The sequence below is a fragment of the Amblyomma americanum genome, chromosome 4, assembly GCF_052857255.1.
Source record: "Amblyomma americanum isolate KBUSLIRL-KWMA chromosome 4, ASM5285725v1, whole genome shotgun sequence".
In the NCBI taxonomy this organism is placed as follows: domain Eukaryota; kingdom Metazoa; phylum Arthropoda; class Arachnida; order Ixodida; family Ixodidae; genus Amblyomma; species Amblyomma americanum.
The window spans coordinates 109,897,013-109,923,763 of NC_135500.1; the positions used below are offsets into that span (position 1 = coordinate 109,897,013).

At 47.7% G+C, this 26,751-nt stretch overlaps 1 protein-coding gene across 1 annotated transcript in view; it reads right to left on the bottom strand.

Moving 5' to 3' along the window:
* Window positions 1-17,255, bottom strand: part of LOC144129753 (uncharacterized) — a 96,332-nt gene extending 79,077 nt beyond the window's left edge. The window contains exons 1-3 of the mRNA XM_077663832.1: window positions 16,981-17,255; window positions 9,969-10,121; window positions 3,364-3,478 (exon numbers count right to left, since the gene is read on the bottom strand). Coding sequence (XP_077519958.1) covers window positions 3,364-3,478; window positions 9,969-10,121; window positions 16,981-17,255 — 543 coding nt within the window. The remainder of the gene's footprint in view (window positions 1-3,363; window positions 3,479-9,968; window positions 10,122-16,980) is intronic.
* Window positions 17,256-26,751: the final 9,496 nt, after the last annotated feature.

A 26,751-nucleotide genomic window follows, 5' to 3' on the forward strand; every position in this document is an offset into this window, starting at 1 on the left:
ATCTAGCTTCCCGGATAAATACGCTGCTACCCTGCGACTACTCCGCGCTGCCAGTCTCGCGTCGTTTTCTGCGACATGAAGATATGTTCTTTATATTGCTCCTAGATTTGCTGCCTGATATGGTGCGCAATTTTTCTCCTTGCAGTCAACTTTGTTAGAAGGCTCTCGATACGTTGTGTACTGAACAGCTTCTACATCGCACGCAAGTAAGACTCGGATCATTGACCGCGCGTTATAAGAATGACAGAGGTTCTTAACCATAGTTGGTCGAGCATGTTACATTGCGGCACGCATAATTAATCCGCTGTATGACCGCAGTTTTATGTGCTGGCTTTTTTTGTGGAAGGAATTTTATAATATATGTGCAGCAAATCAGCAACAGGTATCACCAATAACTACTTATAAGTGGAGATTTGCAAACTATTCTAAAAGCTGTACAGATGAAGTGCAAACGCGCTAAATAGGTGCGGCAGATAGCAAGTTTATGCTCACCGTCTATGCTACAACAGCGACTGCTACAAAAGAAAAGAAAACCTTTAGGCGATCCTCGGCGGATCCTTTGAACACGTCAGCAGCCATACGTTCTTTATATCCGACGTTGAAACAATAAAGTTGGCGATTTCACAGGGGTCACACTTAGGGTGGTTATATCTGATGTAAACACAACTTCGTTCAATCCAAGATGGCTTCCTTAGGTTCGTTAGTTTTGAGGTTAACAAACAAAATATCAAAGGTTAACAAACGAATGTTCAATATATCTGATGTGGCCCACTTAGGCACTTATGTTTAGTATATCCGTGATTAACACGTGAATAACGTGATTAGGTACATTATATCAGAGGTGACTTACTAAGGTTCGTTATAACCAAGGTTAACACAACAAAGGCCGTTATATCTGGAGTGACATACTAAAATTCCGTATATCAGTGGTTAACACACTAATGCTCACCTTATGCTAAGAGGCATACAAATGTTCGTTATATTCTATGTTACCGCATGAAAGGTCGTTATTTCTGAGGTGGTATACTATGGATCGCTATGCCCAAGGTAGTATACTAAGTTGGTATACTAAGTTCGTTTGTGGCTTTCCACTGGCTGAAGACAGACGGCGATTACCACTTCCGCTTGGACACACTCTTCTAATGCTCACCTATTACTAAATCACATACTATCAATCGCAGATTGTAAGCACGGGCACACGCAATGAAAATCAACAACGGGTGGGGGTGGGGGGGGGGGGGTTCCATCGAGCGGTCACTACTCTTGATGCGACGTCTTATCCGTCATGCTGGACCACTGTTCAGTTGAGTTTCAAGCGTCTGAATGCTCTGCTTTTCTGGACATTTCTTTCTAGCGCTGTCTGTCGGGGGCCAGTGGCGAGACACAGCGCGACTCGATAGGAATAGTGTCGTTCGTAAGGGCGAAGAAAACTGAATTGTTTGTGAGAAGGTGCGCGTTGATGTTGATTCCGATTGCCTACTCTTCTACGCCCTACTGAATTCAGCTTAAAAATGTTTCCTGCGCTCGAGCCTCCTCTTTCTGAAGGTCATAGGATGTCAAAGTAAATTTTGTGAAGTAATTTGATTTTCAGCGCCATACACCGCGTGTTGGCATCCGTACAGAGAGGAAGTGCTTGTCCAGACCTTCAGGACTGGAACAATGCACATGTTTGAAGCCTACGACGCTTGGCCATGTTTACGTACTCTACATGTTCCATATGGTAAGGGTCAAATTGTCCTGCCAGTAAAAATTCGTTCAGGAGGCCTTTATTGCAAGAAAATTATTTTTCTCATTGGTTATAAGGCACGTTCACCTTGCAGATTAAGAATGACTTGTTTCGATCATAAAATGCGGTATAGGTGCTGCTCGACAGAATATTACTATTTTCTCCGAGCCTATGAAGTACTACCTAAACAAGCACAAAGACCTCGTGATTAGTGTGAGTCGCGTTGCAGATAGCGGCCTTGAGCTGGCACGTTAACTATTGTCGCTGCACCATGGTTTATGGGTGTTTAACGTTCCAAAGTGACTAAGGCTTTGGGAACGCTGTAGTGAAGGGCTCCAGAAATATCGACCGCCTGAGGTTCTTCAACGTGCACTGACATCGCACAGTACACGGGCCTCTAGAATTGCTGCACCATCCCTCAGGAAAACCATAACAAATAATTCCTCAGGGAAACCATGAAAAATAATTTAAAGGCCTTCTTAACCACATTCTCAAAGACCAAAATGCGTTAGCGTTTAGGTTGCCTGCTACACTGTTTGCAATAAGTGTATAATGTTCTTGTGTTTTTCCCGCCAAGACTCCGGTTGGAGCTGGTTCTATTGCCCTTATATTTTATGCATGAGTCGTCACCTTCTAGAACCATCAAGGAGCTTTCACTGGGTCACCATATGAGATAATAGTGCAACCCAATAATCCACCCTATCCTGCCCACTAATCTACCTTAATCCATTTGCTGGTGGGGGCCTGCCTCAAAAATATTTAGGAGGGGCACGACTTCCTAATTTTTGGGGACCTCAGGTTTGCATTTTTTTCGGTAACCTTTGATTGGTCCACTAGTATCTACGTGGTGTGATGACGTCATGACCGTTTCAAACGCATTCGCAGATCGCGGTGATCCTCAAACCACTACTGGCGCAGTGTTGCAGCACTTAAACGATGCGCCATTGCCCCTGCAGTTGGCTGTTTAAAACATGGCCACAGGTGGAGCTTGTAAGACTCTGGTTGCGTTGCGCTTCCCGAGCTCTTGTAAGCCTAATGCGCAGCTCCACGGTGGGCAGGTGGCAACTGAATTGAATTCATTTTAATTCTATTGTCATATGCCACATAGTGTAGATAGCCCGCAGCCTCGTGTGATGATGTCACAAGGTCACTTGACCTCTATCGACCAATAAGGCAATTTCGTGAAAACAAGCCAGAAACTTTTTGTGCGACGACATCCTAAATGCCGTGACACTAAAAACCGCGAACTGTCGGCGACCCGTGAGTAGTCCCTCTGTCCTACTCTCCTGAATGCTTACCTTGCCAATTAACTGACAGCTAAAACCTTCCCAATGAGAACACAAGCAACGCACCTTTTCCAACAGCTCTAGCCTAGACTCCACGATTCCATGTATGTTCCCATTATATATTATGGTTATACGCACTAAATTCTAGCGCCTGCTCACAAGATCCCGTTCGTTTTGCTCATGACGCGAGGGATGAAAATCCAATTATTGAAAACATCTCCCGATTAGGACGGCCGCACAGCTTGTATGCTGCAAACTTAGGTACGGTGCTTAATTTGAATTCACAACGACACCGAGCGCTCTTCGTGGTCAGCACATCAAGGGCTTTGCTGGATGGGTATCGATACTCACTTTCGGGATGATAACGTGCCCTTTCAGCTTTTCTGGAACAACGACCCAGCTGAGCTTGTGCAGCAGAATCGCCGATGTTGACAGAAACCTCCACTCATACAGGTCCTTCCGTAACCTGTAGGTAGTGAAAACAATACACTGCCTTCCCCTGAAACCAAACGGCTCATTTGCAATTTATTCCTTTTCAGTTAAAGCACCTAAAAATCACAGGTACAATACATAATTGTAGGCATGCAATCATTCACAGACATTCGATCGCCGTGCCAAGCGCAATCAAAACAAGCTTTCGGGAAGCTTTTCCACAATCTGTCATCCTGTACTAGAATTGCTCTTACCTTACAACAGGGGCCACACAACGGGCTGACTGCGGGGCAGTTGTATGCGGCCCGCCTGTCCCCCTTAATGTCAACCCTTGTTCTGCAATCAAGTGCTAGCTTCACCAGTCAGGTTCACAACACGCCTGGTTTTCCACTTAAAATCAATCTAAAGATTTCCTCCCCAGACAGTGCTCACTGTTTTAGCAAACCAAAAGAAAAAACCGGGACACCTTAATCTGCGTGAACTTCGGACGGACATTAGGTGTCTTGAAGAGCGCATAAAGAGCGAGCCACCGGACAACCCTCCCTCTCATATATCCACAGCACTACTTTATTCTGCTGAGATAAACTGGTGTGGAATCAAACGTCAAATCCAATGAATCGCTGTCTCCGATCAATACTGAAGCGGCGATCGTACGGAGTGTACGCGGGAGGACGCACGTGCCACTTTTTTTTTTGTCCACGAAGAATTGAAGAATATAATCCAATGACGGAATCTTTTGGTTCATTTTGAATGGAACAAAAACCTTGACGATAAGCTGACCTAGAGATTACCGCTGATGATCCGTTGATAGCTGGCTTTTTTATTTATGTCCTATCTGTTTCCAGGCGTTGACGACCCTACAACAGCCGGTTGCTCACTATTAGCAGCTAGCCATACATATATGTGTATATACTCAACGGCAGCAACTTCCTATCTTGCCTTTATTCCTGGCCGTGATTCACGAACTTTCGCCTTGTACGAAGCAAAAGTATTGAGGTGGTAATAAAAAGCATTGAGGTGTTCTTCTGAGGTAGCTTACAGCACAGGTAATTTTTAAATTTTCCCATTGCCAACCCTCAAGGGTGCTCCATCAACATCGCCATTTTGCTAATTCGTTGCAACAGCATTCCGAAGAAGCGACGGACAAGTAGCGAAGGCTCTGAAGGCGCTGGTGGCACACCTCGTATTGTACACGAAATACTCATATGTGAGTAGGTGAGTAGGCCAGAAGGGCTGCATGGTCCCTCTTTTTAATGTGATAAATTTGAAGGCCTCATTACTCAGAAAATCCGGCGTCGGCGCTGTTGGCGGAAAATCACGAGCATGGATCTGGCAGGTGCTCCCCAGAGAGCAGCCTAGGAGGCAAGTCGGCCACCTAGGACGCGCGAACTTGCGGCATCATCACAACCTGCCCATTGGATAGTGAGCGAACTGGCCACCGTGGCAGGTGGTTGTTATATTAATCATTGGTGACTCGGGAAGAGCAGCAACCTGGGCAGCACAAGGCCCACTACTAGGATTACTTGCCATCGCATGGCAGTGGCGCATCGATTAACCGCTGCACCATTGTGCCAGGAGGAACATGAAAATCGCATTGATCTATGAATCTAAAGTAGGGAATGGCATTCTGCATATCGCTTTATTCATTTAAGGTGGAGCTTACGTGTCAGCAGCATTGTGTAAGTTTTGCCCTGCCGCATTTCCGAAACTCCGCGCTTACAATCACGTGTAATTTCCCGTATGAAATAGTTTCAGCACTAGTAAAACTACGACTTATATTACCAGGAGAACCACGATGAGAAAGGCTACAAGTATGGAAGGCTGCGTTTACAATCACGTGTAATTTCCTGTATGAAATAGTTTCAGTAGTAGTAAAACTGCGACCTGTCACACCATGAGAACCAAGGTGAGAAAGGCAACAAGTATGAAAGGCTGCACAGTTAGCTGATGCAGATTGCCGGCTACCAAATGTATGAAATAGAGCCCAGGCGTTTTTCTTTTCATATTTTTGCGGGTCGACCGGTTAATACTCTTTAGCAGCCATCATGCCTGGACAAGATTCACCCTCCCTATCCTAACACCCTTCAAATTTCACGCCCTCCTCCGTCACCGAGCCTTTCTGTTGAGATAGAAGGCTTTATTAAACTCCGAAAATGATGAACGCTTTGCCCAGACGAACTGTATAATATCTGCGAAAAGTATCTCTAAGCAAGACTAGACTCGCGGCCTAGGGCTGCCAGAAGCAAAAGCGAAAAAACTAACACAATATACCGAACCAAGAATTCCGCCAAAATTCGGTACCATAGATGTCAACTCATGTATCATTAAGGAAACACAATGAACAAATGCAAAACATAGAATGATAGCTATTAAGATAGCAGAAGCGGCGTTCAAGAAAAGGCAAACAGACAACACGGTTGGAAACTTTGAACAAGATTTTTCTTTTTTCACGAATACACACGTGACCGACCCAGACGCAGGAGGCCTACAATTAGCACAGCGACGAGCTAAGACCAGTCTACCGGGTTTTTTGGCTAGGATGTCCTGCTTTTTTAAATATTGGCTTTTTGAGTTAGAAGAACGCTTTTTCCGACATAGCATTGTCAGCAGTGTACCGCCTCAGAATAAACCTAACACATTTTTGTTTACTGGTTGGAAGGTTAAGTAATATTAGTAGTTACCTTTATAATCGTTATTGTTTGTTTCCTTATTTAATCTGAAGCGTGTAGAACACAGTGAGTAACATGAATTTCAGTTTTCAAAATTTCTAGAGCGCAGTTGCGCTCGGCGCTCTTGCACGACAAATACAGCCTATATACCACTGGGGTTAGACTATGGTAGTTGTTTCCGTTCCTGCGCTAGCAGTGCAGCCTAGTTTCTCAAAACTTCATAAACTACTGCGGATTGTGTGGTTGCGTGTTTGTGCGTGCGCGTGCGCCTGTGCATGTGCACACGCGTGCACAATCTGGTGGGCGCACATAGGGGCACTTACTGGTAAAAAATTGACAGACACTTGCGATTGTTGGTAATGCGAAGTTTGAGCGCAACTCTTCACGCACCACCTGCGGTGGCATGTGTGGGTGCGCCAACTGCCAGGTGGCGTGTTAGGCTGCTAGCCACCCCCGGGATCTTCCCTGGGCATCCACCTTCCAGGTAGCGTTTGCACATTGCAGAAGCGTCAATAAGCTTTCTTCTTAGACACCAGGCATCCTACATCAGTTATGGTTGTCACTGTGCGCCGCTCGCCATTTTCGCACTGCCTAGCGCAGACAGCTTTAGGTGCGTAAATCTACGCGCTGGAACATGTCGTTTTGTCTGAGAAAAAAAAATAAGCCGAGTTGCAAATATAGTGCAGCTGAATCAAGTAAGCACTTCGCAACGGTTCTTTTTAATCGTTGTGGTTCGAGTTCAGTTAAAAGATGGCGAAAAAATTAGGTTCAAATCAGTTCCTCTCGGGCAAAAATACGTGTTCGATTCCGATTTCGGGTTCAACTTCGGTTCCGGTTCAACACCCTGGTCTGTGGTGACCAGGGTGTTCTGATGACCAACAATCCAGAACAGCGCATCGCTTTTAGTCCGAATATTGAGGATCTATATTACTCTGTGCCACATATCGAGCTAATTGAGAGTATTCAAGAATGGGTCACGATGAAAATGACGAGCCTACATTTGTGTCTAGATGTGGAATCTTGGTTGGGTCATTTGTTGAAATACTTGTTTACATATCGGTGTTTGCATGGGGTCCTGCGTTGCATCTATCCTTAGCGGCATCTTCTTTGATAATATAGATGAAGCCATAAAACCTAAGTCAGCTGGGATGAACCTCGAAATGTATAGATATGAAGACGACTATCTCGATCTTGTTTCCTTTTCAACCTAACCTACAGCGCAGTGTTTTAGATGCCCTAAGTGTATTGAAAGAAAGCATCTTGGGTCTTAATTTCAATGCCGAGATCCCAAAAGAAGGACACATCAGTTTCTAGGTCTGTTATTGTAATTTAGGCACTGTCATGTTTCTTGGTCCTACCAGCGTAGGGCATAAAAGCGCTACTTTATCATTCGTACGGTCACTCCAAGGTTATTAAGAACAGACTTGCAAGTTTGTGTATTAATCGGTCATCTCAAAATCTGACCCACATTCAATAAATGAAAGTTTCAGTTCATAGGCGAGCAGGCGAAAAGGAAGCGGATGCCCAAAGCATGTGATCATGCAAGATTGCGCCAGGTTATTGAAGTGGGCCTAGGCGGGCTGAAGACCAAAATCTCTGGTCCCGCAGCGTCGGACAGTCGCAGTGATACACTACGTGCGCAAAATGGAGCATGAACTTAATAAAGCAGGACAGTACAACGTCCAGTGGGTCTTTTGTGCGCCTCAGTAGTTAGATGCAACCTATTCGCAGGTGCACTGGTGGGAGAATTATGGTGGAAAAAGAGAAGGAAGAAATGAGTGCATCATCAAGCACACAACCCCGTTAATTATGTGTGGATTCAGGGTTGTCTGCATGTTGCCACTCTCCTGCGGTGCTTTACACTTAGACCAGGCCTTGAGTTGTACTAATGAGATTCCGAGAACACAAGAGATTACTGGGGGGAGTCTCCCTGAATAACCTGCCGAAGAATTAGCCGCACGTGTCGCAACAACGACAGAAAGAAAAATAAATATTGCACACTGGTGTTTGGCAGCACAACCATCCTTTTCATGCGCAGTGGCCAATTGGTTTGTGAACTCATGGAAACTGTTTACATGAGCTTGAATAGCGCTAATTGTATGCCAAACGTTCTGGGATTGGTTTATACGCGTGGTGGCAAATCTGATGACTGCTGCCTGTGTGTTTATTTCCGTTTGTGTTCCGATTTATACGCGCACCTTTCTCGAATAAAGATCAGGTGCGAGGTAGCGCCTGTCTTTGTGTTTCTTTCTCTGTGTTAATCTGTGTGTTACTTTTGTGCTTTTTTCAGCTATCCTAGGAAGCCGTTCTTCCCAGCCTCGCCAAACTACGTAGTACAGTTGCAGAGTTCCCTTGACCGACTTCATTGAAAGAGCTGCGTAGCTTCATATAGGGCTATGCTCTTATTTCCGTCAGTTCGTGCAGAACTTCTCTTCCACCCTGTCTCGTTCGAGTGAGTTACTTGCCGGCAACCAAGACCTCTCGCCTTGGACACACACACACACACACACACACACACACACACACACACACACACACACACACACACACACACACACACACACACACACACACACACACACACACACACACACACACACACACACACACACACACACACACACACACACACACACACACACACACACACACACACACACACACACACACACACACACACACACACACACACACACACACACACACACACACACACACACACACACACACACACACACACACACACACACACACACACACACACACACACACACACACACACACACACACACACACACACACACACACACACACACACACACACACACACACACACACACACACACACACACACACACACACACACACACACACACACACACACACACACACACACACACACACACACACACACACACACACACACACACACACACACACACACACACACACACACACACACACACACACACACACACACACACACACACACACACACACACACACACACACACACACACACACACACACACACACACACACACACACACACACACACACACACACACACACACACACACACACACACACACACACACACACACACACACACACACACACACACACACACACACACACACACACACACACACACACAGCATTATCTAAAACTTTCCGCTTTGTATATAGGAGTGCCCAGACTATGAACCCCGAGTCAGGCGCGCTACCAGAAGGTATCCAGTTTTAAGGCGACTTTCTTTTCCACGGCTGAAACAAAATTGAAAATTGGTTTTTAAGGAAAGGAAATGGCGCAGTATCTGTCTCATATCTGGGCGGATACCCAAACCGCGTCGTAAGGGACGGGATAGAGGAGGGAGTGAAAGCAGAAAGGAAGAAAGAGGTGCTGTAGTGGAGGACTCCGGAATAATTTCGACCGCCTGGATAATCTTTAACGTGCACTGACATCGCACAGCACACGGGCGTCTTTATGTTTCGCCTCAATCGAAATGATGCCGCCGCGGTCAAGTTCGAAGCCGGGTACTCCGGATCAGCAGCCGAGCGCTCTAGCACTCAGCCACCGCGACGGGTGCTGAGGCAATCCAAGAAATCAAGAACGCGAATTCCGTTCACTTTTGGAGCTGCGGTTCATATTAAGACCTGCTTTCTGTTCAATTATACATCATCTGTAGCATTATTGTCACGTTCAGCTTCACCCTTATACTGCCAAAAAAATAACACAACGCTGCCTTACATCCACGAGCTTTGCACGACAAAAATGTGATGATGCAACAAAGAAAGCGGCGAAAAGCGCGCCAAGCCTCTGAAGAGACGCGATAAGAGGGGGCGCGTTCTCACTTGCGAGGCTTGCACTCGTAGCCTTCATTCGAAATCGCCTTGACGCGGCGGGGCGTAATCAAGCGGAGGTTGATCGGAACCACGAAGTCCTTTTTGTCGTAGCAAGGATAGGCTAAATGAGCCTTGCCCGGCTGCAGCTGCATACGGGCCATCCTGCGTGAATAGAGAAATCCATTTAAATCGAACTTAGACCACGAAAGGATAAGTGTACACAGCCCAGCACTTCTGCACGTTGGATAAGAATTGAGCGCCAGTCCTAAGAATGTGTCGCAAAATTTGGACGTAGCGAGGTTCGGCCAAATGCGATAGCAGTTTGTCAGTAAAATACGACGTGTGCTGTAATACTCTGTAGCGGTTCTGAGAACGGGGCCGTACTTCGAGCAAATCTGGACAAGCACTTGAGGTTGAACACGCGACTTTCGGCAGATTTGTTTCAAGTGCTGTTCGGAGGGTATGGGCTGGGGGTGCTTTGGGTCAAGGGAATCGGATAGGCACCAATCTTTTGTGAGACAGATATCAATGGAGGCTAAAAGGTTGGGAGTCAAACCTTAATATACTTGTACAATAAGGATCTGGACACGTGGTGAAAAAAAAGAACTGAAATGCCTAGAACCGAGTACACAAGGAACAACAGGATTAAAAGTGCTAGCAACCACGAAATATAAAGTCCTGTGCGATATGTTACGCCATATGCTATGCTAACGACATTAATACAGCTAAGCCTTCTCACAACGGGCGCAGTTATAAGAAACGCTTGTTTAAAAGGCCGAGTTTGTAGTTACCCTAAAAATATGCATAAAGGCTATGGAACGGCCTCTAAGAAAAGACGAACAACCGTGGCAGCCCCACTTAGTAATAACGAACACGGAAGCACCGTAAACTCGACCCGCTGTCGAGAAACGTGCGCCAGCCGTCAGTGCTGACACCAAATAGCGCCTCCCAGCTCCCGTGGCCCCCGCAATGAAAATCAGTGTCCACTCCTGAAGAAAAATTTAAAAAATGCGGCATGGCAAACACATTTAGCCGCTGGCTAAGCGCAACCCAACAGGCTACAGGGTCATACAGTGCGTGCGTTCATGCGTGCCGGCTGGGCAAATCGCCTAAAGTGGTGGTAACCATGGTGGTAAAGTGGTGGTGGAACCGTGGTAAGCCCCCGACAGGGGGCGCGTTGCAAGCGAAACTACTGCACACTACCGGTAATAAACCAATCACGGCGACTTCAGTAGCTTGAATATCAGTCACGAGGAATGCTGGTAACGTGGCGTGCGTCTCCTGCCTATAGTCTAATCTGCGCCTTCTGCCCTGCTTGCGCGAACAGACAGGAGACTGTCTGACTCACGCTCGTGTTAAGCGGTCGAGCAGTACGCGCGAATTGAAGAAAACTTAAGTCAAATAGTAGCAGACAGTCTATGCAGCTTTAGTTTAGCGCAGAGGTTACAGTAGCGGCGCGGTGTCCCTTTTATTCGCTACATGATATATTCTATTCAGGCTCATTCCGTAAGAGTTACGCATATTGTACGTCCTAAGCGCACATGCTTTACGGTAGCTTCACTGCTGCATACTTGTGAAGGATAGAAGACGAAGGTGCTGGCCTACCACAGCGGCCGTGAACCTTCAATCACCGTTTGTATTGCGCGTCCTTAAAGCTGCTCGTCCACTGAAAGCATTCAGTCAGGAGTCTATGACCGCGCTGGAGAGCTTAAACACCTGCAATATAGGTTCTGCTTTCAAGATACACATCCACAACACTGTTTAAAGAAAAAAAACACCTATATTTGCTGACACACATTGTACTTTTTGGCTCATAATAAAGAAAGCCCATTTACTACGACCTTCCGATACACACGCGTGAATGTCAGGTTCGTTATAAGTGGGCTCGACTGTAACAAACAAGGAACCAAGCATCGATGATTATGGTAGGTGACGGCGCGTCGACAGACCTTCCAGTACGATGTAGAGCTCCATGCAAAATAATTTACCTTGAAGACTTACGTCAAGTGCCGGGTCTTCCTATATGTACTAGAAACAACCCGTGTCGGGTTAGAAGATTTAAAGAAACGGCAAGAAAAATGCAGGCGGACCGCTGAGAGTCATTAGGCTAAATAGGGAGTTCCGAGGGAGTCAATGGGAGCGTGGGGAGGGGATGGGGCATTAGGTTAATTGGAATTCAGTGCTCATTTCTATGGCATTAAACCAAATGACTATATGCAGTGATGCCGGGAATGAAGGTATGCTGCTACCAATTCCGGGCTGTTTGCTTTGTTGCAATCTTGACATGTGGAAAGCGCTATGTTTATGTTCGACCCGCGCGGAAGAGATACGAGGCGTTCTGGCCGGCAGTCACTCATGCAGATGACTGTAACCTTGCTGAGGTACCAACTTTTACTCACTAGCTGCGCCGAGTCAACACCTTGCTTTTCAGTCTGTTGTTCTGGACGAAACTGGCATGTCTTGATGAAACGCGTCGGTATGCGGTGTTTAACGTACCGAAGGGGTACAGAAGCCGTGAAATACGTCCAGGTGTTTAGAGTGCTCCGAACCCGGTGCATTGTGAGGGCACATGGTGAGAACGCTATGCTTCTCATTGATTTCGAGGCAGAGTTAAGCCCCTTTTCTCCTGCAACATTACTTAGATCAATAAGGTTTGCTTTATGCTAGAGCCGATTTTCTCAACTGTTCAATAAACCAATATTATCACTTTGTATTGAATTTTGCAGAGTGTTGCAATGATATTCCAGAGGCAATCCTTTTGTCGTGTATTTAAAAGGTAAAACTCACCGAGAAGACACCTACGACGGCCGTCTATTTCATTAAATTTGAACCACTCTGTAGAGGAAGCTACAGAAAAGATCAGTGTTCCCTCTGTTCAAGCTTTTCCCTATAATGTGCCCAATGAAAATATCTAAGGTCAAGAATGAAAAATGTCATGAAATATTTAGCAGAAACTACATGATTTGAAAATTAGAAGCCTAGCTCCAGCCATGGAGTGTGAAAAATGTTAATTTTATCCTCCCTTGCTTCGCAGCTCGCTTCTCAAGCCTGCTTTTCGATCTGTTCTACGCATCGGTTGGTAAAGCGCTACCCAAGGATGGCGACATCACGTAGTCATATCGCGTTGTAGCACCTCGGTGATATCAAAAACGTTATTGAATATCCTCGAGCATATAAGAGATATGAGCGGGACACTAACGCGGGCAATGCTAGCATCACTGAAAGTGAGGTCTTCGCAGAGTGTGGGGTGCTAGACGACTTGGATAAATGAGTCCGATTGATTTGCGTTCGCAAATAGGTGACGCTTCAGGGAAAGCTTTGTCTGTGCAAGTGGCAGTGAAATAGACCTCATAGTGTGCACAACTGTTTTGGCCGAGCATTTGAGCACACATGGGCCGTCCGCACATCTGTCTAAGGTGCTCGAACAGCTCACCGGAGAGTCCACTTGCGTCATTTACGAGTGACTAGCTAGAACTGAGGACAAGACCTTATCCCGCATGCACATCCATAATGATCGTGCTTAACTGCTTATGCTTTTAAAATCTACATCGGGCCCGCCAGGCCGAGGTGGTTCTCGTAAATGCACAATAGACAAAACTGGGAAACACTTAAGCTCCGCCTTAAGCGTATGGAGCGCTAGCGTTAAAAGAGAGTTATGGCGTAGCGTGATCCGCAATCCGCTACCGTGATCCGCTTCCGCTTGGCACCACGTGCTACGCGCGATCAGTCGCGAAACGAAAGGCGCGCTCTTAAGCGGCAACTCGATGGGCACTTCCTCTCGTATGTGCAGAGCAACTGCGCGCCCAGCGCCGCGCCGCGATGGGCGTCGAAAAGGGACATGTACCTCCATGCTCCTCGTGCTGGCTCGTTCCCCTTCTCGGGCCGACAGAAAGATGTTCAAGGGGTGAACAAGAGGTTTGGGGAGAGCGGAAAGGATAACTTAAATCGCGAAGAAAAGTGGGGGAACCTGAAAGAGCTCCAGGCAAAGAAAAAAAAATTCCCCGAGAGCCCCGTGGTCCTCCTATTGTTGTAAACCGGACACCGCTTAAGATGCACGCGAGCGCAGGCGCGGATATCTGACATTAGAGAGTTTTAGTTTCACGTACGTAGAGGCTTCACGTACGTAGGGCTCTTACGGGTGACCAGTGCGCATGCGCAGAACGCAAAGGGTATGAGCGAGTCTCACGTACGTACGTGAGATTCGGATTTTTACTTTGCGGTCTTTGCGTTGCTTGCGTACGGAGCGTTGACAAACATGGCGGCGCCCTGCTCGCCGCTTCACAGCGATAACAGCTTCGTCGCTAATCCCTCGGCGCGATATCGTCTTCTAAACTGCTGCACTCGCCATCGATTTCCCCATTCTTACCCTCGCATAAGGTTTCAAGCGACAAATAGTTTTTGTTTTTCAGACAGAAGGGCGATTTTTCAGCTGCTAAGCCTGACGAAGTAGCGTTGGTCGTCGTCATAGCAACGGTCTCGCTATGAATGGCTTCGCTTAATGACTTGTCTTGGATGATTTTGGCTACAACCAGTGTCTGTGTTTCTTAGTAGATGGCGCTAGGCGTAACGCGTGGCGTGTTTCGCGTACGTGTAACTATAAGGGTTTCAAACCACCTGCGTGCAGGCTACGTAGACCTCTCACGTTTGCGTACATGAACCCTCTACGTACGTGAAACTAAAACTCTCTATTAGAGAGTTTTAGTTTCATTTACGTACCGAGTTCACGTACGCAAACGTGAGAAGTCTACGCAGCATACGCGCATGTCGCTTCAAACCCTTTTAGTTGCACGTGTGCGACAGACGCTGCGCGTAGCCGCGCGTTTTTCCTAGCGACGTCTACTGAGAGATGCAGACACTGCTATAGCCACTCTAAGACAAGACGAGTCAAAACCATGCCAATCGAACTGCGTCGCAGCGCTGCTTCGTTAGGCTTAACAGCTGCGAAAGTGCTTTTATATCTGAAAAACAAGAGCTATTTGTCTCTTGAAACTTTATGCGAGGGTAATAATGGGCAAATCGAAGGCGAATACAACAGTTTAGAACGCGATATCGCGTCGAGGGATTAGCGACGAAGCTGTTATCGCTGTGAAGCGGCGGGCAGGGCGCCGCCACGTTTGTCAACGATACGTACGCAAGCAACGTAAAGACCGCAACGTAAAAATCCGAATCTCACATACGTACGTGAGATTCGCGCACACACTTTGCGTTCTGCGCATGCGCACTGGTCACCCGTAAGAGCTCTACGTACGTGAAGCCTCTACGTACGTGAAACTAAAACTCTCTATTTACAGATATCTGCGCCCCGCTCACGCCTGCTCGCGCGTCGTGCCTCGCGTATGCGCCGACAGGCTTCTGCGTACGCCCGTGCGCGTAGACGCTCCGCCCGTACGCCTAGGATGTGTCCATCGGCTTGGGGCTTTGCCCGCCGCGGTGGCTCAGTGGTTAGAGCGCTCGGCTAGTGATCCGTAGTACCCGGGTTCGAACCCGACCGCGGCGGCTACGTTTCGGTGGAGGCGAAACGCTAAGGCGCCCGTGTGCTGTACGATGTCAGTGAGCGTTAAATGTGGCTTAGATTATTCCGAAGCCCTCCACTAAGGCACCTCTTCCTTTTTTCTTTCACTTCCTTCTTTATCGCTCCCCTTACGGCGCACTTCAGGTGTCCGCCGATATGCGACACAGATACTGGGCCATTTTCTTGCCCCAAAACCAGTTTTCATTTTCAGCTCACGAGAACGTGGCGCCATCTGGCGCCCTCATGGTGTTCTGCGCACGCGTAGTGGCGCCTCGCGGAAGTCGATGACGGCGGCGGATCGCGGATCACGCTACGCTATAACTCTAATGGCTCCCTTCAGTGGTCTGCAGTGTTTTGTCCCCATGACTTCGCAGACAATGACACTGTCGGAGAAGGCACGCAAGGCCTCCCTTTGACCAGGCAGAACGAAATTGCCACGGTGGCCTAAGGGTAGCTTGTCTGTCTCGGGCTCCAAATGCAGGTTCGATTCCCATCTCGCCGCGATTTCGTTTGCAGTGCAATTAATTTGCATTCTTGCCTGCCATAATCTCGCCTGAAACATGTTGCGACCTTAATGTTTACAATTTGTGCGATGTTGATGTTGTAATCATGTTTGAAATCCGACGCTCACCTTGTGACGTCCCCTCCCATGTAAAGCCCTCACCGAAGGGCCTTGAGGTAACTGTAATAAATTTTTGACCAATCCGCATTCTCTCATATGGAAGCGCCGGCCCCGGACAAACGGGATTTTCCACTGAACGGGAACTTTAACGTTCTCGCGTCAATAAACAATGTAACTTTCTTCCTTTCCCATAGCAGTGTTAGAGAATAAGCTGAGCTTAGGAACATTCCCCATTTTTATTTTGAAATTTCTTACAACAGGAAAAAGAACTTAAAACAAATTGTGAAGAAATCGGGCGCGCTCGCTCGGCAGTTTGTTTGGAAAACCGGGAATTTTTTACTCTACCAGCTAGAGAGCGGAAAATAATGCATGTCGGTGAAGATTTTTCACGAAAGTTCTGATGTTCGGTTTTGGTAGTGCGGAAAATCTAACGTTATATCCTCGTTTTAGTCCGTTCAGTGTCCCTGAAAAGCAGTGACATGGCACAGCACGTGCGCGCGTTTTGCATTTCTCTGCCATAAAAATGCGGCCGCCACATTCGGGATTCAGTCCGTGGCGATGGAAACACCACCAGGATGCCTCATCTACTCAACCACCTCGAAGGAGTTCATCGCTCAGTGATGCTGCTGGTATTGCATGAATACGGGGGGGGGGGGGGGGGGGGGAGAGAATATCTAGTAGCGGACCAGTCTATACGACAAAATTGAGGGGTCACCCACTTGACGCCTTGTCTGTTTACATGCGATCGAGCTGAAATGCTGCGTTTCATAAGCTACAACCTCCTCGGAACACATAGCTTTAGGTGAGTTCCATTTCAAACGCAAATCACTTCAAAGGTCACTGTCACACTGGACTCCAACATTGTACATATGAGCTACTGTACTCACGTTTGTTTCAGCGTGATTGGTCCATCTTTGATCCAATGGTACGTGAAAATCGTGCTCAGCGTGTACTCAAGGTCAACTTCCAGCTCCTCCCAGAGGCGGATTATCACGAAATCACCGTAGCGGCTGACGGTGCGGACCTGCATTCCGCGCCCTGCCGTGCAGTTTATCACGGCGACGCGTATGTTCACCAGGGTTATATTGTTGGCCATGATCACCAGCTTGTCGGTGGAATTGGTCACGTTGAGATGTGCGTCTACTCTCCCGGTGACGCCCATCCATGGCCCCAAGGACGGACCTTGAAGAAGAGCCAAGGAGCATCAGGAAGGCTGCTTGGTCAAGCTCATAGATTGCTGTGATGTATCCGTAAAGCAGCAAGTTTAAGATCTTAAAGGTGTTAAATCCAAAGGGTGCACCTACTTTATACGATTTCCTTTTCGACTGAAATGCTACCTAGTACCACTGCCGTACCGGAAATATGAATGTCATGTGCGTCAGTAGCCGTGGGACTGTATTTTAGGACATGCATGCGCGCTGAATTAAAACATTGAATATTAATTGTCGCTGAAAAATGTGAATCCGGCCTGTAGTATTTATTTCCACCTATGTTCTTATTAAAATCCGCAATTTTATGTAATACAGTCGAACCCCGCTACTATGAACGTTGCTTCAACGAAATTTTCGCTTCAACGAAATATTTCCAATTCCCCGTCAGCTCGCTATAGAAAGTAATGTAACAAATTTCTTATTACAACGAACCATTTTTGGGATGCGTTTCCGCTTCTACAAAAGTTTTACTACGCGAGGCTGGGTTTAAAAATCTATCTTACAATAAAACAAGAATATCGCCGCCCATCTGTGTACTTCGGTAGGTCCATCCTGCTTTGTTTCTCTAAACTTTCGCTGGAGTCAATTGTTCTACTCATTGAAACGCACATGAAGACCACCATTGCTTGGTGGAGATGATCATCGGACTGGCTGCCTTGCGGCAAGGCGCGCGTGCTTCCGCTTCCTTCCAAACCAGAGCCGCAACCAATCCGTCGCCAAAGGACACAGCAGCCTGGCAACAGCAGCAGCGCGTTTGCCCTAGTTTTCGTCACTTGTGCTTGTGCGCTGCAATTGACAGGAGCATGGCGACTTTGTCTAGGAAGCGGAAGTTCCTTTCTTCCGAGGAGCTGAGTGATGAAGCCATAATTGAGGGCGTTCACCACAGCGACGCATCACCGGATGATGACAGCTACGGAGACAATTTAGCAGGACCGTCTGCACTAAAAGTCATGGAAGCATTTGATGTGCTCCGCATATTAATAGGTGCTCAACGTGACGACGTCGCGACGCAACTGCTCACCGAGTGCGAAAGTCGCGCCACAGCACTCGTGGCACAAAAGAGCAGAAGAAGCTGACCGACTTCTTCGAAAATAAATATGTTTTGGGACTATCTTGTCCAACCTGACAGTGCTTTTGGGCTTCTTTCGTCTCAACGAAATTTCGCTCCAACGAAATTTTTCGCAATAGGTACAGTGCAATTTATAAATATGTCACGTTGAAATCTGAAACTCTCGGTAAATTACAGGATTCAAACAATAAGGAACCAATAACCTCAACTTCTAGAGAATAATTATACAGATTTTTTCGACCCACTCGATCTTTCTGAAAAATTATTTAAAGCTTCGACGCCTCTCACATAATCACGTTTTCCTTCAAAATTAGTTGTGCTGCACCCTCGTCCCCTGTATTCAGATTCCTTTGGAAGTGAGTAATACACCTCCGCCTCCATACACCTGAAGCACCACCACCAGTTACGCATTTCCTGGAGTATAAGTACCGTAGTAGCAACCGAGGGTGACTACTGGTTTCTCTGAATTGTCGCATCAAACCCCTGATCGTCCCGCAATTTTTTTTTGTTGCATTGTTACCATGTAATGAATTTCTCTGTGTGAGATGAGAGTTTTCTTTTAAGCTGGAAAGCATTTACCGGCTGCATGTTCTCCTATACGGTTAAAAGTGAATCTAACGGAGCCTGATATTACGAAGTTGCCGATATAACGAAAAAATCTTGATTCCCCGGCAAGTCCCCATAATGTACTCAATAAACCCAAATAACAAAACAAACGACCACAAAACACGGTTTTACGAAGTTTTCCGGGAATAACTAAGTTGGGGAAAAAAAGATTTCTCGCTTAATTTGGCCACGATGTTTGGAAGCTTAATGGCAGCATGCCAATAGTAACATCTAAGCGACCAAGCCATGGCACTGCGTTTGTTTTGTCGGGGCTGCAAGCTGCGCTTCTGCGCGGAACAAGTGACTCGGCAGTCGGCGGCGCGTCTCACCTTGACTTCGTGTCCATTTTACAAAATGGCGCTTTTTTATTTTTTTAATTGGTTTTTGGGGGAAAGGAAATGGCGCAGTATCTGTCTCATATATCGTTGGACACCTGAACCGCGCCGCAAGGGAAGGGTAAAGGAGGGTGTGAAAGAAGAAAGGAAGAGAGAGGTGCCGTAGTGGAGGGCTCCGGAATAATTTCGACCACCTGGGGATCTTTAACGTCGCACATTTAAGACATCGCACAGCACACGGGCGCTCTAGCGTTTTTCCTCCATAAAAACGCAGCCGCCGCGGTCGGGTTCGAACCCGGGAACTCCGGATCAGTAGTCGAGCGCCCTAACTACTGAGCCACCACAGCGGGGCAAAATGGCGCTTTCGCCCATCTGCGATTCGGGTTGCCTTCACGGACTTTTCATGCGCACTGACCCGGGTTGTCGGCAAATACAATGCCGCGGTATAGCGTCTGGGTGGCCTTTCGCTACTATTTCAGATTTCTAAGGGTGCAAAAATAGCACCCACGATGTTAAGAACTTCCCGATTTAACGAAATAATTAGTGGGCGCTCTTCACTTCCTTAAGTCGGGTTTTAAATGTATTTGTCCGTAGATTTTTATGCGTACGTCCGTGCTGACTAGGCGACAAAAGAGCGAAAAAATCCCTGTATCCAAACGGGGCCGCCATCATTGCCACGTGCAGACAGAATTGAAACTAATAGATGTGAAAGAAAGCAGTGAAAGAATAGACGCGTCGCAGCAGCCACAACCCAAGCAGCTTGAGCGCCGCTCAGACGCGAGACGATGGCACTGCTCCCCCTGAAACCGAAGGAAGAAAGAGGAGGAAATTCCGAGGGCTGTCGCCTGGCCCAGAATGGGCCATTGCTACTCCCGCGCAGGAAGAATAGAGCTGATATAAATAGGTGCGATACACACAAAAAAGAAAATTAAAGGAGTAGGCGCATCGCAGCATGGAGGTAATAGGAATAGAGGTAATAGGAGCTTATAGATAAGGAACTTGCTAATGCAATAGCTTGCAGCTACTTCGACAATAGCGCCAAGAGCGTTTCTAGAATATGGCGCTAGTATCGTACGAGCCGAAGACACCGCCCAAGAGAAATTTTATCCGCTTACGAATTCACAATATACTCACGAGATGACCAAACGTTTAAACTCTTTATGCTTTTGGAACGAGCAGAGTGCCTTTCTTAGTGAAAGACAAGACGCGCGTTGCAACAGCCGCACCATTTGATGCGATGACGACGGCCTAGCAACAGATACCCCCGGTGACAAGGAGCTCACACCACATGTGTGAGAGCACCTAGATCCGAGCCCCACAAGGCCAGGAAGCCACCATCCGTTATGCCAGTTTTTAGCTGGTCAGTTCTATTCTTTTATTTCAAACACCAGCAGGGTGTGTTGTTTTTGTTGTTGCGACTGAAGGAAGAATGAAAATGAAAGTGCATGGGCCTGCCCACTGAATCAAGCTGAGCCACAATCACTGCCACATGCACACAGTAGGAGAGTTAGATCAGTGCAAACACCTTGATAGAAGCCGAAGAAGCAGCCATCGCGCTAGCGACATCGTCTTCCACTGCCACGTTTATCCTGAGCGCTTGGTCGCCTCTGACGCTTGGTCACCTCTAGATCAGTCAAAACGCGCACCTCATAAACTACAGAGGAGGCGGCGATATCGCTAAGTATAGCTAGTACTAAAGCTGGCCTAAATTTCAGCGACTCAAAAACAGCCATCTAAAATTTGGCGAGGGGCCGAATATCTGTCACAGCGGCACGACTGCTAAATAGGGCAACGAGGCGAGGGGCCGCGGAGGTGGAAAGAGGGGACACAACCTGGGCTAGAGGGTACTGCGGACGCTAGTGAACAGCGTCCTCTCCGAACGACTCCTCGTAATTGCTCAAGCAGGGCGACGAGCTTCGCCACTAACTTGTGTGCGCGTGCTTCGCCCGCACGTGAAGAAAACTAGATTTGCGCGCGCGCGCTCGCTCGCGCTCGTTCTTTCTGGCTCGCGCTTCGGCGCCGTTGTGAGAAAAGTCTGCTTCGCTATGCTCTCTTCGCTCCTGCATGGACGCCGTTGTGAGCGAAGAGCACGCCCGCTCGAAGGTTCTCCTCGCGCTTTGACGCTGTTGCGAAAATATTACGCGCGCTGTCGTGCTTTAGAGAGGGAGCAGCTCGTGCGCACGGCGTCCAGAAAACAGCCCGAAGGAGCGCTGTTTTCATCACGCCTACTTTTGTGGCCAGAGTGCACAACCAGGTGCAAACCAGAGTGCAAAACTGAAATTAAGGTCTACCTTCGAATGAAACTGCGGCACAAATGTGTTTCGCGTTTTTTTTTTCTTCGTCAGCTCGATCTGCTTGCTTGCGCCGTGCGTGCAGGTAACACGTTTCTGCTACCTTTTTCTTTTCCCTTTCCGCGGTGTTTCAATGGATTTGGCGCTAGGCGGCTCACGCCAGTGTCACAGGTCGAATCGAGCCGGGTTTAGATTTGTGCGATATACTAAAGCGCATTTCGCGATGTCGGTGCACATTAATGAATCCCATTCTGTTGAGGTCTGAGGGTTTCAGCATGGGCGTGCGGCTGATACGACCAGTATGGCAACGCATTGCCGTTCCTACCGGTGTCGCGCTTGCCTAGCCGCTGCTGCCCTATGGTCGTATTTACAGAAGATGGCGTATTTACCATACATATCTAAAAATGCTATGTGTTAAACCGGAGGCCTTCAAAAACAGTTTTGCGCATAATCAACGTACAGCATTGGGATGTTAAACTCACAAGCCACTGGCACGACTCAGTTCTGATGCGCATCGACGCGGCATGTTACTCTGTTGCACGACCTCGTGAGGTCTACAGTCCATGGTTTGTGATGTGCAGAGCCACACTGCTACCGCTTGTGTACGACTGAGACACAAGGTTAGTTCACATGTGGAATCGTGTCTGCCATCTTCGCCTTCGCAGTTGTATGCGCTGCCACTTTACATGGTGTCGGCCGAGGAAGTGGGTATATATTAAGGGCCCGCGAGCGCTCTCTCCTTTTGCCGCAGGTGATGGATTATTAGTACTATTTTTTAATCAATACTGCAGAGCCGGATACTCCACCGGTACTTCGCATTGAAAGATTCCTGCCACCTCCGTAATTTCTATTGACAGCACACTCGGCAGTAAGCAAATGGGTCATTTCAGGGACGGCAACCACGGTGTCATGTGCCACTTCGATCACAACGTAAAAACTGCCCACCGATGGACATAATCGGAGCACTGTGCAGTCGTCAGGCTATGCTCGTATCCGCCGCGCCCGCGAAGAGACGGGCGAGAGTAACGCGCGAACACGACCAGTCAGGACGCCGCGGCGCCGTCGCGCCCGATCGACGCTTCAGAATTCCGCCGCCACGGGAGGAGCCCGGCGCTGTCGTCGCACAGAAAACTTTAGGTTGGGGTCCCTATTGTCTCGGTACCGGCACACACTGGGAGCCACGGGAACGAGACGGCACGCATGAATCGTCATGATGTTAATTAAACATGATTGATTGATTGATTGATTGATTGATTGATTGATTGATTGAATGCTCGAGGTTTCGTCAGCCGAGCAGGTGAGCCGGACGTTCAGGGAAGGTCTACGAGAGATGGGCTGGTGTCCTTTCACGACAATACTAACCGTTACAAACTAGAGCGAATATTTTACGCGCTCCCGGACAAGAAATTGGTAAAGGCGCAGGAATGCGTCTGGCGAAGATTATAGACGAGATCGTTCTTCAACCCATACGTGTTAAGCAAAATCTACCCAGACATTCAGCCGGAATGCAGATGGTGTCAGGAGCTGGCAACCTATGACCACATATTATAGATCTGTAGCATAGTGCCGCCACCGGCGGATATTATACGTGACCTTTCTATAAAGCAATGGGTGGCCGTGTTGGCCAGCTCAGACCTGGTTGACCAGACCAGGTCCATGGAGTGGGCAACCCAGGTCCCCATCAACCAAGGGTTGATTGCCATCTAACGCGGAATCGTCCGCACATGCGTTCTGATGAAAATTATGTTTTTCCATCCATCCATCCATCCATCCATCCATCCATCCATCCATCCATCCATCCATCCATCCATCCATCCATCCATCCATCCATCCATCCATCCATCCATCCATCCATCCATCCATCCATCCATCTGTCCGTCCGTCCGTCCGTCCGTTTGTCCATGCATCCATCCATCTATCCCTCCCTCCCTCCCTTCCCAGCGCTACTTGCGCTTTTCTTCCTTCTACTCACACCCCCAAGTATTCCCTCTGTGGGGCTCTGAGTGCCATATTCGACCATATTATGTTCATCTGCCGACAACTGCAACTACCGGCCCAATGGGCTCTCGCGGACTCGGAGGGGTGGGAGGTCATGGTGTCTAGCGGCGACCCGGCCTCGCAAGTGAGGCTAGTGCAGTGGGCGGAGAAGGTCGCCGTCAGACACGGGCTGCCGGCCAACACCCACGACGAGGAGCCAGCCCACCGCTGAAATTATGAACTATAAGGGCTCCGCCAATTATAAAGTTTTTCACCACCACCACCAGGAGAGTTAAGAAATGTGAGAGAAAAGACTTAAGGACAAGACGCGCGTTGCAACAACCGCGTCATCCGAAACGATGACGACGGTTTAGCATCAGATACACCCAGTTATTGATTAAATAGTAAAATTTCTGAATAAATAAAATAATAAATAAATTACATTCATTTCCGTCACCAAAATGATTAAATAATTGGTTTACCGGAATAGTAGTTAGCTCAATTAGTGATTTAGTTTACATATTCATTGGTAATTTAAAAGATTTTTTAATTACCTATTTACTGAATTAGTGAATCATTACTTTGGCGTGCTTACTAGACGCTCTAGAAACGGTACCGAAGTCTTCGGGTGTGGTAGAACCGAAGTTACAGCGAAAAGACGGCTTAGAAACGGCAAAGGCATAAAAAAAAAACGAACACGCAACAAAATAACCCGCAGCAGTAAGAGAAATGCTTTCATATTACTGCACCTAAGAAGACTGAAGTGAACACCTGGAATTTTTCTACTTAGTGCCGCAATCCTGTCAGGAACTATAGTCCTTGAGGTGCGACTGCTCTGAAGTCTTTTGCAATCAGGATGGCAACTAAGGCGGCAGACTTAAAAAAAAAATATGATGATGTTAAAGCTTTATCGCAGCGCAAGTCACAGGGGCAAAGCAGGCCTTTAGAATTATTCAGTGATAAGAAGCACTGCTACCAATACAATGCCTGGCAGTGACGGCTAGAGTCATTATATTTAATTCTCAGGCGTTAGATAATTGGGTTTACTGAGACTGATAATTACCATGCGCAGGTGATGCAGCCACCTTATGGAAACGACCCCGGCAGCGATTGCAGACAAGCGGGCAGTTTCACTGGTGAACCCGCATTTAATCCGAGTACCGAAAGCTTGCTCAATCATAAATTACTGCTGTTTTGAGCAGGCGCAGCTCCGACATAGTGAACTAATGATAAGAAGGAAATTATTATTTGAATGCGTGAAAACATCGAATTTTCGTGGCTTGTTTCCTTCTCTGCAATGATGCTGAAGGCACTACTATGCAAGCATCACCACGTGGTAATCGCCTACAATCGCTAAATGCTTTTATAATCCGATTTTTTTTTCTCAGGCCGTTTCGGTTTCGATTTCAACAACCGATTGATGCCTGCCGTCAACGTTTTCTAATAGGTGACGTGAGGCATGAAAAAACCGCAGAATAATCGGTGCTTCTACATTAGTAGTCATTACCTCTCTTGAGTCGAGCTGGCTTTAGCACTGTAGTGAATTAAAACGAGGAAGCAGAGAATACATTGCAGTTTTTATGCCTCGTGACCTGTATGCACATGTTGACGTCACAGTCGATCCGGTGTTGAAACCGAAATCGAAACAGCAAGAGAAAAATTCAATTAAAATTATAAATTAATTACAAAGAAGAAAATACGCACCCAAAAGTCAGGTATCTAAACACTTTTCTTGCTAGACGAGAAAAAACAATACATAATTCGCTATTAGGTTCGACATGCGAACCTCAAGAATCGCGCGCGGACCTGGTTCCAAAAGCGTACTTTATCAAGAACAGTACAAGCGTCAATCACATGCCGAAAACTGAGCGCGAGCTGTAGAACATCGCCATACATAACACGGCTTCCCTTCTAGCCCATGGGGATAAGGTAAGGTAAGCAAACTTTATTGGATCATTTAAGGAATTCCCAGCTGCAGGACTCGCGTCGTCCTCGTCTCAGGCTGTCCCGGGTCCTGTCCTCGCAAGGTCGGGCCCCTATTCCAGGGCTCCGCTGAGCCGCGCTGCCTCACAAGCGTGCTGCACCAGGGTCCTTTGGACTGTGAGCTCGCTGCTGACGAGCCGGCTCTCCCATTGCTCCGCACTCGGGTGTTCGTGTTGGTGAAATGTTCTGTTTCGCTCACACTCCCACGTGATGTGTTAGAGTGTCGGCACCGCCCCGCACCAAGGGCATGTGGCTCCTCTGTACTGTGTTGGAAACATCTTGTTCAGTAGGTGTAGGTTGGGAAAAACACCCGTCTGCAGCCTGCGCCACCCGGTCGCCTCCTCCTTTGTTAGGGCCCTGTGTGGCGGTGGGTACCTATATCTCATGCCCCTGTATAGGCCCAGGTGCTCCGCGTACCCCCCCCCCCCTCCACCCCCCCCCCCCCCCCCCCCCCTCGCAGGCCTGGGTGTAGAAGTCGTCCGGTTGCCCCGCTCGGAAACTCAACTCGCGAGCGAGGCCGTCCGCCTTCTCATTCCCCTTAATGCCTGCGTGCCCGGGTATCCATATCAGGCTGTGTATGTGTTTTCTATCCAAGCATTTTAACTTTCTGAGTATGTTTAGGGCCACGCTACCTATTCTCCCTCTAGTGTAGTTTCTGCATGCCTCCTTCGAGTCAGTAGGTATATTTAGGGATTTGTTTTCCCTGGACCCATTAGCTACCGCCAAAAAAACTCGCGCTGCGAAAACAGCCTGCTTGTGCTCCCGGTGAGAGCACAGCAAAAGCACCGCTTTCCATTCACTGCACTTGCCGACAAGCGCTCCTAATCGCTTCCGAATCAAGCATTGCTTGTATGTTTATAAGACCTTTAGGGATGCGTCCGTACCTTTCCTGAACAAGCATTTATGTTTTGATGAAAGCTGGCAAGATTATTCATTATTAGCGATTGTGCAACTGCTTATATAGAATTACGGCGCCGATGATCACAGTTAAAGAGCTGTTAAAATTGGGGATGTGGATGCCCGCTGTATTGCCACTTATCAGGGGTTATGGCGTGCCTTGAAATTCCGAATCCCAGGGTATCAGGGGTTGCAAGTGGGTCTCCGATTACGTTCGCCACTGACACTGAGAAACAAAAAAAAAGTTCCTCACGGTACGTGACACAGTTCATCGCGATTAGTGCTCTGT